Source organism: Sorex fumeus, unplaced genomic scaffold, assembly GCF_029834395.1.
Source record: "Sorex fumeus unplaced genomic scaffold, SorFum_2.1 ptg000006l, whole genome shotgun sequence".
NCBI lineage: Eukaryota > Metazoa > Chordata > Mammalia > Eulipotyphla > Soricidae > Sorex > Sorex fumeus.
Window position 1 is genome coordinate 4472311 of NW_026606063.1, and position 13222 is coordinate 4485532.

The 13222-nt window shown below is 60.6% G+C and overlaps 1 protein-coding gene and 1 pseudogene across 1 annotated transcript in view; one reads left to right on the forward strand and one right to left on the reverse strand.

The window, feature by feature from the left end:
- LOC130034187 (latent-transforming growth factor beta-binding protein 1-like) overlaps positions 1-5640 on the reverse strand; it is a 95019-nt gene extending 89379 nt beyond the window's left edge. The window contains exons 1-3 of the mRNA XM_056125751.1: positions 5618-5640; positions 2007-2165; positions 464-534 (exon numbers count right to left, since the gene is read on the reverse strand). Coding sequence (XP_055981726.1) covers positions 464-534; positions 2007-2165; positions 5618-5640 — 253 coding nt within the window. The remainder of the gene's footprint in view (positions 1-463; positions 535-2006; positions 2166-5617) is intronic.
- Positions 5641-11425: 5785 nt separating this feature from the next.
- On the forward strand, positions 11426-12424 carry LOC130034195 (ubiquitin-40S ribosomal protein S27a-like; annotated as a pseudogene).
- Positions 12425-13222: the final 798 nt, after the last annotated feature.

Below are 13222 nucleotides of genomic sequence, written 5' to 3' on the forward strand. Positions count from 1 at the left end.
AACCCTGTGCTTGGGGCCAGGCAGACGAGCCGGGCACAGCCACACAGCCACCCCCGGCCTGCTGAAAAGGCCACCACCAGGCGCTCTGCCCACCCGTCCCCAAACCAAACCCCAGGCCCAGCACTCGTCAGTCCCCTGAGCACTGCCCCAAGCGCAGCAGACTCACCCCCAAGACACTTGCATTTGTTCATGAGTATGTTTACGCCCACGGCCTCGGCCTCGGTTCTGCCCGGGTTACCCCTCCATTAGGAATCCCCTAGCTCTGAGCCCAGGGGCCTGGGCGATGCACCCTCAGGCTCCGCTGGACTGCCCTGCGCCCCCACCGGACCCTCCTGGGTGGTGACGCAGACCCCCCTCAGAAGGAGGTGCCAGGAGCACTCTGGAATCCCCTCCCCCAGGGCCCTGTGGGGGCTGGACCCTGCTCCCTGCCCACGGGCCTAGGGGGGAGGGGAGGGGAACTCACGTTTGGTGCATCTCTGGGAACCAGGCGCTTTGCTCCAGCCAGGACAGCACTGTCCTCCACACACATTGACCCTGGAACAGAGCAACCACTGAGTCGCCTTCCCACACTGCCTTCCCAGGACCCTGCGCTGGGGCAGGGGTGAGGGGGGACCGGAAACCTCGTCTGGTGCCTCCAGATTCCCAAGGGGCACCCAAAGAGGCTGCATAATGGGAGGGGAAGGGAGGGTCGGTGTAAGGGGGGGTCCACAAACGGGAGGCAAACTTTTCCCTAGGACGGCTGCGCCGGTTGAGAGGGCACTGCATCCCGGAGGGATACGAGTAGGGTCACCTGCAACCTGGGGAAGCCAAAGGAACAAAAACAGTCGGGCCATCCCACACGCGCACACACGCACACACAGCACATGCATGCACACGAGCACACACACATGTACACACACGCACACGAGCACACACGCACAAGCGCACACACATACACAAACACAAGCGCACCCTCACACACGTGCACACATGCACACGCACACACGCATACAGACACGCACACGTGCGCACACACGCACAGGCGCACACACACACACGCACCCCGCCTTCCCCGCAGGGATGGGTGGAGGAGCTGGAAACCGGGTCCTCAAAGGTCCCCAAATGCTCCGGGCCGGCGCGTGCCTGCCGGGGCGGGGGCGGCGCCCACAGGTGCGGGGCTGTTGGGCCGTCCCGGGACGCCGGCGGGGGGCGGGGAGCTGCGGGCGCGCGGGCCGGCGGCCCCTCCACGCACCCCCCCTCGGGGTCCCGGGGGCCCCGCCCGGCTGCACGCGCAGGCCTTTTGTGTGCTCCGGGCCCGAGGGCGCGGGGGTCCCGGTGCCGCGGGGAGCGCGGGGTTGCGGGTTCTCGGGGGTCCCGGGGCCGCGGGGAGCGCGTGGGTCCCCGAGGGCGCGGGGTCCCTGGGTTCCGGGGGTCGCGGGGTCCCGGAGGACGCGGGGTCCCAGGGGCGCGGGGGGCGCAGAGTCCTGGGGGCGCGGGGTCCCAAGGGCGCGGGGAACGCGGGGTTGCGGGTTCTCGGGGGTCCCGGGGCCGCGGGGAGCGTGTGGGTCCCCGAGGGCGCGGGGTCCCTGGGTTCCGGGGGTCGCGGGGTCCCGGAGGACGCGGGGTCCCAGGGGCGCGGGGGACGCGGAGTCCCGGGGGCGCGGGGGGGCGCAGAGTCCTGGGGGCGCGGGGTTCCGAGGGCGCGGGGTCCCGGGGTCCCGGAGGACGCGGGGTCCCAGAGGCGCGGGGTGCGCGTGGGTCCCCGAGGGCGCGGGGTCCCGGGGTTCCGGGGGCGCGGAGTCCCGGGGGCGCGGGGGGCGCGCGGGTCCCGAGGGCGCGGGGTCCCGAGGGCGCGGGGGACACGGGGTTGCGGGTTCTCGGGGGTCCCGGGGCCGCGGGGGGCGCGTGGGTCCCCGAGGGCGCGGGGTCCCGGGGTCCCCGGGGGCGCGGAGTCCCGGGGGCGCGGGGGGCGCGCGGGTCCCGAGGGCGCGGGGGACGCGGGGGTCCCGGGGGTCCCGGGCACTTACCCCTGCAGCTGCTGCTTCGGCGCCACCTGCGGCCCGCGGGGGCCCCCAGCGCCGCGCGCGAACGGGGGCGGCGGGGTCGGCGGGGGCCGCGGGCCCGGGCGGGGGCGGCGGGGGCGCTCGGCCGGGGCGCCCCCCGCGCCGCCGCTGCTGCGGCCGGCCCTGGCGTGGGGGGCGACGCCCAGGGCCGGCGGGGGGCCCGGCGGGCGGGCCGGGGCGCAGCACGAAGGCGACCCTCGGCGCCCGGCCGCGCGCGCTGGCCGCCAGCAGCCCCGCGCCCAGCAGCAGCAGCAGCAGCAGCGGCAGCAGCGGCGGCGGCGGCAGCCCCCCGCGGCCGAGCCGGGACCCCGACATCGCCGCCCGCCCCCGCCGCCCCGCCGATCGCGCCCCAGGGACCCCGACGGCTGCGAGCGCGCGCGGGACGGACGCAGGACGCGGCCGCCCGGCCGGACGCGTTGAAAAGTGGCTCCCGCCGGGGACCGAGTGTCCGAGCCGGCAGCCAATCTCCGGCAGACGTGACGTCAGGCGGTCCGCGCTAATTGGGGGACGCGGGTGGGGGGCGCGCCCGGGACGCGGCGCCGCGCGGGGCCCCGGCGGGCGGGGACAAAGGCCCGGCGCGGCCCTCCCGCGCGCCCCCCGGGACCGGCCCCGGCCACCCCCGGCCCGCCCCGAGGCGGCCGGAGTGGGGGCGCGCCCCGCGGGCGGCGACCCGGGCTCGGGGTGGGGGGCGTCCCGCGCTGGGGCGGGGGTCCCGGGCGTGGGGGTCCCGCGGTGGCGCGGACGCCGCCCGGTGCCCGGCTGGCGGCAGGGGGCGCGCGCGCAGATGGGGAAGCGGCGGCTGGCACCCGCCGGGAGAGGTGGGTCGGGTGGAGGAGGGTGAGGGCCCAGACTGCCCCCCACGGCCCCGTGACTCTTGGGGAGCGGGGTTCGGGGCGTAGGAAAGCGCCGCCCCCTCCCCATCATCGCCTTAGCAGATGGGCCAGGGGCCCATGAGTAACGGAGAACCCCATGCCCGGCAGACACAGCCTGATGGCAGGGGCGTAGCAAGGCACCGGGCAGCTGGTTCCAGGGGTCCCCGCTGTCCTTGTTCGTGGCGGCCGCCCAGTGGCCAAGCGAGCGAGGAATGTTCTGGACCCTCGCTGGAACGCTCTTCCTCTGCTGGCTGGGGCTGTCGGCAGGAGCGTGTGGCAGGCCCAGTCCCAGCCTCTGCCGGACAGTCGGGAACCAGGTCTCCGACCAACCCCCGTCCCCCAGTGCCACCCACTTGACCCTCAGAGTCACATGGGCACAGCCGAGTCCAGGAGAAACGTCCAGTCGGGGGCAGGGAGGCACAGTACAAACAGGGGCTGAGGGCTGAAAGCAGGGCAGAATCAGTCAGCGGGGAAGTGCTCCGGAGTCTCAGAGAGACCAGCATCCCCAGGGATCAGCTTAGGGCCGCTGGGGAGGGGGTGTCACTCACGGACCCAGCAGTACAGACACCCAGACTGATGTCAGATGGTGGCCCAGGGGCCCACAGTCTGGCACAAAGTCCCCCCGGACTGGGTGCTGTGGACAGCCGCTGCCCTCCCCGTGGAGCCTGGCCAGGTCATTTGCCTCTTTGAGACTCAGGGATGGGGCTGAAGTGCTTGCAGCCGGGGCACCAGTGACCTTCACCCCTGTCCTTGGCCCAGCAGGACGCGGTTTCTTCACACTCAGAAGCTGCCTTGTGGCCTTCCTGGTGCCCCACCTGCAGAGTGGGGACTGAACGCCAAACGCCAAACTCACCGCTGGGGGCCGGCCCTGCCACAACCTCTGACACAGAACCCCAGGGAGCACGTCGGGGAGAAGTTCCTGGTGCAACCCCCCAAAGGAATTCAATACAGCAGACCCTCCCCAAAAAGAGACCTATTGGTCCTTATGGCGTTGCAAAAATGCCCCTGCTGACTTTGAACAAAACCGTGTCAAGGTCAAAGTTTCCAAGAACCTATTGATCAGGACTGAGGACTGAGGACTCTGTGTGTGTGTGTGTGTGTGTGTGTGTGTGTGTGTAAGATCAGGGCTAAGTGAGGACTTTGTGTGTATGTGTTGCAGTTCTTGCAGCCAGGGCACCAGTGACCTTCACCCCTGTCCTTGGCCCAGCAGGAATGTGTGTGTGTGTGTGTGTGTGTGTGTGTGTGTGTGTGTGTGTGTGTAAAATCAGGGCTAAGTCAAAGTCACTTTTGGGCTGAGCCTGCTGCTAGTTCCCCAATCAGCAAGACGGTCCTGAAAAGCTGGTGTGTCACCTCCGCTCTCACAGGTGACGGCCGCTGTCTAGAACCCTGAACCGCTCCTCCTCTGCCAGGCCTAGGAACGGGCCCAGCCTTACAACCAAGTCTGGACCCAACTTGGTGCCCTGGGCTTGGGATCCGAACCCCCACCTCCGTTTCAAGGCCACACACTGACAGGACGCAGCCTCCCGGTTCAGAGAGGAAAAGTGACCCAAGGCGATCAAGATCCCATAAAACTTTTTTTTTTCTTTTCTTTTTGGGTCACACCCAACGACGCTCAAGGCTGACTCCTGGCTCTGCACTCAGGAATTACCCTGGCGGTGCTCGGGGGACCCTGTGGGATGCTGGGAATCGAACTCAGTGAGCTAAGTGTGAATGAATCAGAAAGGGAATCGGACTATGTTTCTCCTAAAAACGCCTGATTCGCGGACCCGGATGAGGAAAGGGCAGCTGGCGATTGCCGAGATCGTCCAAGCACCCTGGGGCCCTTAGACAGCACGACCGGGTTTTCTCTCCTGACTCTTGGTGAGTTTCTGTCATCGAAAATCTTTTCTGCAGGGCAGATCTGCGACAAATCAAGCCTAGTGGCTCCCGCAGATCAGACATGTCCTGCCTCCCTCCACATAGCAGGAGAGGAAGGACGGAGAAGAGGAGGCCGGCTGGCAGGAAGGGGGTGCACAGAAGGAAGCCCCGTTGGGAGGGTGGGGGAGCGAGGGGAAGGGGAGGCAGAGGCGAGCGGGCAGGGGGGAGGTTGGCAAAGGCGGGGAGGTCGGGAGAGAAGCAGGCCAGGAGAAGAAAGACAGAGACGCCGCCACCTGCCTTTGGGTATCGTGGAATACTCGCATCAGGGGGGGTGTGAGAAAGGGTCCCGGTGTCTTCCATACTTTGGAAGAGCTGCAGGAGTCAAGGCCGTAGGTCTTTCTCGCAAGTTTTCCCGGAACTCACCAGTGAACCCATCAGGGCCGGGACTTTTCTTCCGATTCCTTACTTGGGATTGGCCTGTTGAGGCTTTCTACCTCCTCCCCCTTCGGCTTTGGGGGATCACGTGACTCTCAGAATCGGGCCCTTTCTTCTCCATTTCTTCTAGGTCCTCCAGCTGAAGAGCATCAAATTGTTCATAGTTGCCTCCTATCACACTTGGGATTTCCAGAGTTTCTGTTGTCGGGGAAAAGGAGCCAGAACTGACCCGCTCACTTCCCAGGCTGCTCCTTGGACCCTGATGGCCTTTGGGAGCGTCAGATTGTCCGACCTGGAGGTCGGTGCATGGGTCTGCCTTACTGCCACCCGCCTCGGTCTCGCCAGAGCTGGCTGGCAGAGGGGAGGGCCCACAGTGCCCACACAAGTCGGGAGTCACGGCCCTGGCCTTACTCCCTGGTCACGAAGTGGTTCATCGCCTGTCCTTGTCCTGCTCTTGTCACCAAATCCCAAGCAGGGGCTGGCCCGGGATGATAGGGGCACAGGAAGGGCACTTGCCTTGCCTGCGACTCACCCAGGTTTGATCCCCACATGTGGTCCCCCAAGGCCTGGCAGTATGAATCCCGGAATTCAGAGTCAGGAGTAATCCCTGAGTAGCGCCTGATGTAACAACGCCCCCACCAGGAGGAAGAAGAAGAAGAAGGAGGAGGAGGAGGAGGAGGAGGAGGAGGAGGAAGAAGAAGAAGAAGAAAAAGAAGAAGAAGGAGGAGGAGGAGGAGGAGGAAGAGGAGGGGAGGAGGAGGAAGAGGAGAAGAAGAAGGAGAAGGAGACCAGGGCAAAAGGATCTGGGGAGAATGCGCCCCTCCTGGGTAAAACTCGCGGGTGGGATAACTCACAGAAAGCTTTGGAACCAAGAAGGAAAACCAGAGCAGGCCCGGGACCACCTCTAGGTCTGTCCAGCTGCAGGGCCAGATGCGCACAGCCTGCGGAGGAAAGTGAGGCGTGCCTGGCAATGGAGCAGCGGCGAGAAGCAGGGCACCCAGCACTCTCCGTGCCCCCGTGCCTCTGCCGGAAGACCCTTGTCTCCAGCTGCTCGGCCAAGTGGGCCCATCGCTGTCCCCGTAGACACGGCGCAGCGTCTGGATTTCTTCTCTTGGGGAAAGGTTGGGAAAGGTCAAAGCCGGAAGCCATCTCTGGGACAAAAAGGATCCCTGGGATGGCCCGCGAGGGCCTGTCTGGACGAGGCAGGCGGCGTGGTAGGGCAGACAGAGGTGGGGGACCAACCGTTTTGTGACCAGACAACCCAGGAGGTGTCCTTCCACGTCTGGCTGCCATTGGGGAATCGAAGCACAGGCTGCCTGTGTGTTAGGAAGCACCCGTCGGCACACGTCTCTGGAACTGAATCCAGTGTACGCTCCAGGGACCACGTCCCCCCTGCCTTCCATCAGTGAAACGTGAGCATATGCATGATGAGACCACCAAAGCCCACAGAGACCCTTCTGTCTGCTGAGCTCTTGCAGAGTGGTCTCAGGTTCAACGTTCAGAGCCTCTGGACAAGATCCCGGACCACAGAGAGCAAGATGCACCTCCATGCGCCATTGCTGCTTGGTACTCAAGGTCAAGAGGGCGGGCCTCAAGGATTCCTGCACGAGCTTTTCAAGAGTTCATGCCTGAGAAATTCTCTGAGAAACTCTTAAGAGTGCCTGCTCTGCACCAGCACTCAACCATCTGGCAAAGACCCTTGATCACAAAAAGGCTGCCTTGATTCCGGACATTGTTGCACTTGGGGATCTCCAACCCAGTTCCATTCTATTCTGCCCATGACACTTCTCTGCTAATATTCAAGTTGAATGAATATTGATATCCATCGCTGAATTCAATAGTCAACGATGCCCAGCCACCTGCAGGATGTGGATTGCCACGTGGCAAGCAGAGAGATGCCCTCTCCACACAGACCCAGCGGCACCGAAAGCCCTGCCCTTGCTGCCTCCTGAGTCATGAAGGTGCTGGATTTGCTTCTAATTTTGGTTCGTTTGGTTTTTGTTGTTGTTTGGTTGGTCTTTGAGCCACACCAAGTGCTATTTGCAGACTTCTTCCTGCCAGGTGCTTGGGGGTTGCTCCCACCCAGCATTCGGGGGACCAGGCGGTGCCCAGAATCAAACCCGGATCCCCGTTCACCATTTTTAATTCTTTGGGCTACCAAGAAAACTCACCTAAGTCCTTTAAACAGGATATTTCCAGAGGGTAAGACCTGATCCAAATTCGTTACCCCCTTCTCAAATGATCTCTCTACAGCCCATCAAATGGAGAGCCTAGTGAATCTCACCTAGTGAATCACACCACCTAGGAAACCGGACAGAGGTGCTGGCCAGCTCCTGGGAGTCAAAATCTAGCCAGCTTGTGTGGTTTCCTGCTGGCCTTCCGCCCGGGCTACACCCTCGGGTGCACCTGCTTCTCCAGGCCCACCCGTCCATCTCATCTCCTGCTTTGTCTTCGAAAAAAAAAGAAAAAAAAACCACCAGTCACTGACCAGTCTGCAACCACACGACCCCGATATTCCCTTCTCTTGCCTCCTGCGGAAAGACCCCCTCAACTCCCCAGTGAGGACCCTCTTGTCCTTGAGAATTGGGGGCTGAGGATGGATGTTTGCTCCATGGTAAAGTGCTTGCCTCGAGACCCGGGTGCAATCCCCACCACCATAAAAAGAAGCACAGAGGAATTTGCTTTTCTCGGGGCTGGAGAAATAGAACTGAAGGCCAGTCTCAGGCCCCGCGTAGCCGACCCTCTTCAATCCCTGGCACCACGTAGGGTCCTCCTGAGCACCATCAGAGAGCACCGCTGAGCACAGAGCCAGGACTAGCCCCCAAATACCCTGTACCTCCAGGCATGGCCCAAACGCTGAAAGAGAAGGAAAATAGAATTCTGGGACTGGAGTGATAACACAGAGGGTAGAGCGCTTGCCTTGCACATGGCCGACCTGGGTTCAATCCCTGGTCTCCCATATGGTTCCCCAAGCCCTGCCAGGAGTAAGCTCTGAGTACTACCAGGTGAGTGCTCCCAGAGAGAGAGAGAGAGAGAGAGAGAGAGAGAGAGAGAGAGAGAGAGAGACAGACATTAGTCGCTGTTTTTATAGCATCTCTGGCGTAGTTAAGTTACCCTTGCAACTTACCGTGTTGCTGGAAATTAAGGCATCCTCGGGCAGGGAACCCGGCTTCTCCAGAGAGCTGGGCAGTGTACAGAAGTGACCCCTCATCCCCAGGCAACCGGCCTCCCAGGCAGGGGGCCGGGTCAGAGTCGGGTCCCCCAGGGTTCCGGGTTTCAAAGCCCAGCTATCACCAGAGGGTCAGGTTACAGCTAACCCTGGACTTTCTGCTTAACCCTTAATAGTCCACACCTAAGCTTTATCTCTCCGGGTTCCTTTGCCCCTTCAAGGGATTGGCCAGCTGGTGAAGGAAGCAGCAGCACCTCACCTTCCAGGGCCCTCCCTCCCCCCTGGGGGCCTGGGGCATCCATGGCAAAGTCCCGGCGATGCCCGCTGGGCTTTGGGAGGGAGGCACAGGGCGGGGTGGCGGGTGAGGGGGTACCAGCTCTTCCCCTTGGACACATCCGGCAAACTCTTTTTTTACTGAACGCTGTGAGATACACAGTTACAAAGTTGTTCACGATTGAGTCTCAGTCATGCAATGTCCCAACACCAGTCCCTACACCAGTGCACATTTCTCCCCACCAATGTCCCCAGTTACACTCCCATCACCCTCCACAGTCTGTCTGCCTCTGAGGCAGTGTCTCTCTCTCTCTCTCTCTCTCTCTCCTCTTTCCTTTGGTCATTGTAGTTTGCAGTACAGGAACCGAAAGGGTATATCATCCTTTCAACACTCAGTTCTTCAGTTCTTGTGCAGACAGAGTGGTTGTTTCCAACTACCATTGTGGTAGTGGTCCCTTCTCCATCCTAACTGCCCTCCCCCCACCACACTCGTGGCAAGGTTCCAGCCAAGAACAGGTCCTCCTGGCCTCGCTTCTACTGTCCTTAGCCTCATAGTGTTTTGTTGTTGTTGTTGATATTGTTGTTGTTTGGGTCACACCTGGCGATGCACAGGGGTTACTCCTGGCTCTGCACTCAGAAGTTACTCCTGGCGGTGCTCAGGGAACCCTATGGGATGCTGGGAATTGAACCCAGGTTGGCCGCGTGCAAGGCAAACGCCCTACCCACTGTGCTATCTCTCAGCCCCATTCATATCCCGCAAATGAGTGCGGTCATTCTGGGTCTGCCCCTCTCCTTCTGACTCACTTCACTCAGCAGCATCCTCTCCATGTCCATCCACTTATAAGCGAATTTCTGCCTTCCTTTGTTCCTGGTGTCTGGACCGTATTCCACTGTGTAGATGGGCCGTGTGACAAACTCTCTTTTCATCAGGAGCACAAACCTTGCCCAGGATCCTTCATTGTCAGAAGTGTGGAGACTCACTCATCCATCCATTCATTCATTCATTCACTGTCCGTTTGGGTTTTGTTAATTTGATTTTAGGATCACACCTGGCAGTGCTTGGGGGACTCTGGATGGTGCCAGAGACGGACCCACGTCAGCCGCATGGGAAGCCTTAACCCCTGTACTATTTCGCCATCCACTTTGAAGGACATATTTGTATTTGGAGGGTCCAACTGGCGATACTGGGGCTCAGCAGGGCTGTACTCTGGTGATCCTGGGGAGTCGGTCGCAGAAACTGAACCCAGGTCTTAGACACGCCCGGAGTATGACCCGGATCTTCGAGTTATATTTCTGACCCCAAGGAACAATTATTTTATTTTGGGGCCTGAGGGGCTCAGGGTGGGGGGACAGGGACCTTTCCCGGTAATGTTCAGACCACTGAGCCAGAAAGCTGGGTGCTCAGACCCGAGGATGCAGTGCTGACGTGTGGGGTCTCCCCAGGACCATCTCCCAGTGCTCAAGAGTCCCCAGGGCTCACTTGGCAATGCTGGGGGCGGGGCACATGGCACTGGGCTTCAGGACCTGACCATTGAGCTTTGCGTTGGCCTAAGATCAATTCCTTTTTCGTTAGCAAAGACTGCAGAAAGGAGTGTAGCCTTCGTTGCGTGGGATCCCATCTTGCCTGGACCCACGGCTCTCCGAGAGGGAAGGAAGACCTCTGCAGAAGGTGTGGGCTCGGGGAACGGAGAAGCGGCCCCACTGCTCTCTGGCGGCTACAGACCAGGAAATCAGACAGCGCAATCCCCAACCGGAATCTTCATGCACAGCCGCTGGCTAATAGCACAACTGGGGGCCAACAACTGGGGGCCATTCTTCTTTTTTAAGAAATTGAATCACAGTGAGATACACAGTTCCAAAGTTCGTGATTGGGTTTCAGTCATTTAATGTTCCAACATCCAATACCCATCCCTTCACCAGTGTATATTTCCCACCACCATTGTCCCCGTTTTCCTCTATCCTACCCCCCCACACACACACCCCTCTGTGGCAGACACATTTCATCTGGCTCTGCACTCAGGAATTACTCCTGGCGGGGCTGGGCAGGGTTGGGGGGTACCATATGGGATGCCAGGGATCGAACCTGGGGAGGCCGAGTGCAAGGCAAACGTCCTCCCCGCTGTCCTGTCACTCCAGCCTTCGTCTTTGGGACTCAGGGGCGATGAGGGTTGCCGGGGGTTCTTGGCTGCAGAGCACAGAAGCAGCCTGAGGGGTAAGACTGCCGAGAAAGACAGGCGGGAGACCCAGGGGAAGCGGGCCCTGAAGCAGGGAGGGAGCTTCTGTGCCAAGCAGACCCTGGGCCACTCTAAAATGGGGACAGTCCCCACAGGGGGGACAGGAAGCTCCTTCTAAAAAGGGCCGCGGGTGCGGGCGAATGGTACAGTAGTCAGGGCATGCACTGAGCAGGTGCCCAACCCGCGTTTGATTCCCAGCACCTGATGAGGGTCCCGGGGCAGGGAGGCCTGGAGGGCCCAGGAAGCACCGGTGGGTCCCTGCACTGAGCCAAAACCTGACAAGGGGGCGCCCGAACCCCCACAACTTTTTTTTTCTTTTTGAGTCATACCTGGTGATGCACAGGGATTCCTCCTGGCTCCGCGCTCAGGAATTACTCCTGGCAGTAGCTCAGGGGACCACATGGGATGCTGGGAATCGAACCCGGGTCAGCCGCGTGCAAGGCAAATGCCCTCCCCACTGTGCTATCGCTCCAGCCCCACCCCACCCCCTGCAAATTTAAACCAAAATATAAAAGAGCCAGAGGGTCTTCCGCCTCGCAGACCATGTCCTGTCCGCTCAGGCTTGGGCTCCCCGTCAAGCCCCGGAAGGCCCAGAGGACCCGCGAAGGAAGTGAGGGGCTTCCTTTCCCATCCGCCATCCGTGCTGGGCCCACCGCCAAGAGGCAGATTTTCGTGAAAACCGTTACGGGTAAGACTTTCACTCTCGAGGTCGAACCCTCGGATACGATAGAAAATGTCAAGGCCAAGACCCAGGATAAGGAAGGAATTCCTCCCGCTCAACAAAGACTGATCTTTGCTGGTAAACAACTCGAAGACGGATGTACTTTGTCTGACTACGACGTCCAAAAGGAATCCGCTCTTCATATCGCTTTGAGACCTCGGGGCAATGCAAAGAAAAGGAAGAAGTCTTACCCCGCTCCCAAGAAGAATCAGCATAAGGGAAAGAAGCTTGAACTGGCTGTCCTGAAATACTGCAAGGTGGAGGAGAATGGCAAAATCAGCTGCCTTTGGGGCTGGAGCTATAGTACAGTGGGTAGCGCGTTTGCCTTGCATGTGGCCAACCCGGGTTTGATCCCCAGCATCCTATATGGTCCCCTGAGCACCACCAGGAGTAGTTCCTGAGTGCAGCGCCAGGAACAACCAACCCCTGAGCATCACCAGGTGTGACCCAAAAAGCACTGTAGCACCATCCTCCCGTTGTTCATCGATTTGCTCGAGTGGGCACCAGTAACGTCTCCATTGTGAGACTTGTTGTTACTGTTTTTGGCATATCAAATACACCACAGAGAGCTTGCCAGGCTCTGCCGTGCTGGCAGGATACTCTCAGTAGCTTGCCGGCCTCTCTGAGAGGGACAGAGGAATCGAAACTGGGTCAGCCCTGTGACCCAAAAAGCAAAAGCAAAAGCAAAAAAAATCAGCCACCTTCGCCGGGAATGCCCTTCAGATGAACGTGGTGCTGGAGTTTTATGGCCAGCGTCTTTGACAGGCATGATTGTGGCAAATGTTGACTGACATTGTTTCAACAAACCAGAAGACAAATAATTTACCTGTACAGGTTAATCACTGTCACTGTCCTCCCGTTGTTCATCGATTTGCTTGAGCGGGCCCAGTAACGTTGGGGGACTTGTTACTGTGTTTGGCATATCGAATACATCACGGTGAGCTTGCCAGGCTTTGCCTTGAGGGCAAGATGCTCTCGGTAGCTTGTGGGGCTCTCCGAGAGGGATGGAGGAATCGAACTGAGGCCGACCGTGTCAGCCACATGCGAGGCAAATGCCCTACTCACTGTGCTATTGCTCCAGCCCCGTACGGGTTAATAAAGGGCATGGACTCTTTTAAAAAGAAAGGAAGAAAGAAAGAAAGAAAGAAAGAAAGAAAGAAAGAAAGAAAGAAAGAGGGAGGGAGGGAGGGAGGGAGGGAGGGAGGGAGGGAACGGGTGTGAGGAGGGTGCTGCGATCCGTGGCCCACTGCCCCCGTGCATGGCTCCCGTGTTGCTTGCCACACACACACACACACACACACACACACACACACACACACACACACACCCCTCCTGCCCCCTGTGCGTGCAGCCTTGGCTCACAGCAGTGGGTGTGAGGGGCCGGATTCTCGGAGAACCCTGAGCTGGGGTTTTGCGGCCAGGGTGTTTATTCAGGAATGTTCTTGGGAGACATTCACCCCTGTGGAAAGCACGAGAAGGATGTGCGGTTGGGCAGAGAGAGAGAGAGAGAGAGAGAGAGAGAGAGAGAAGGCATCCCCAGGAGAGCAGAGCCCCAGGGTGTCGGGAAGTCTGACGGATCTCGGCCTTCAGAGATGGGGGTTCAGAGGGCCTGAGTGGGG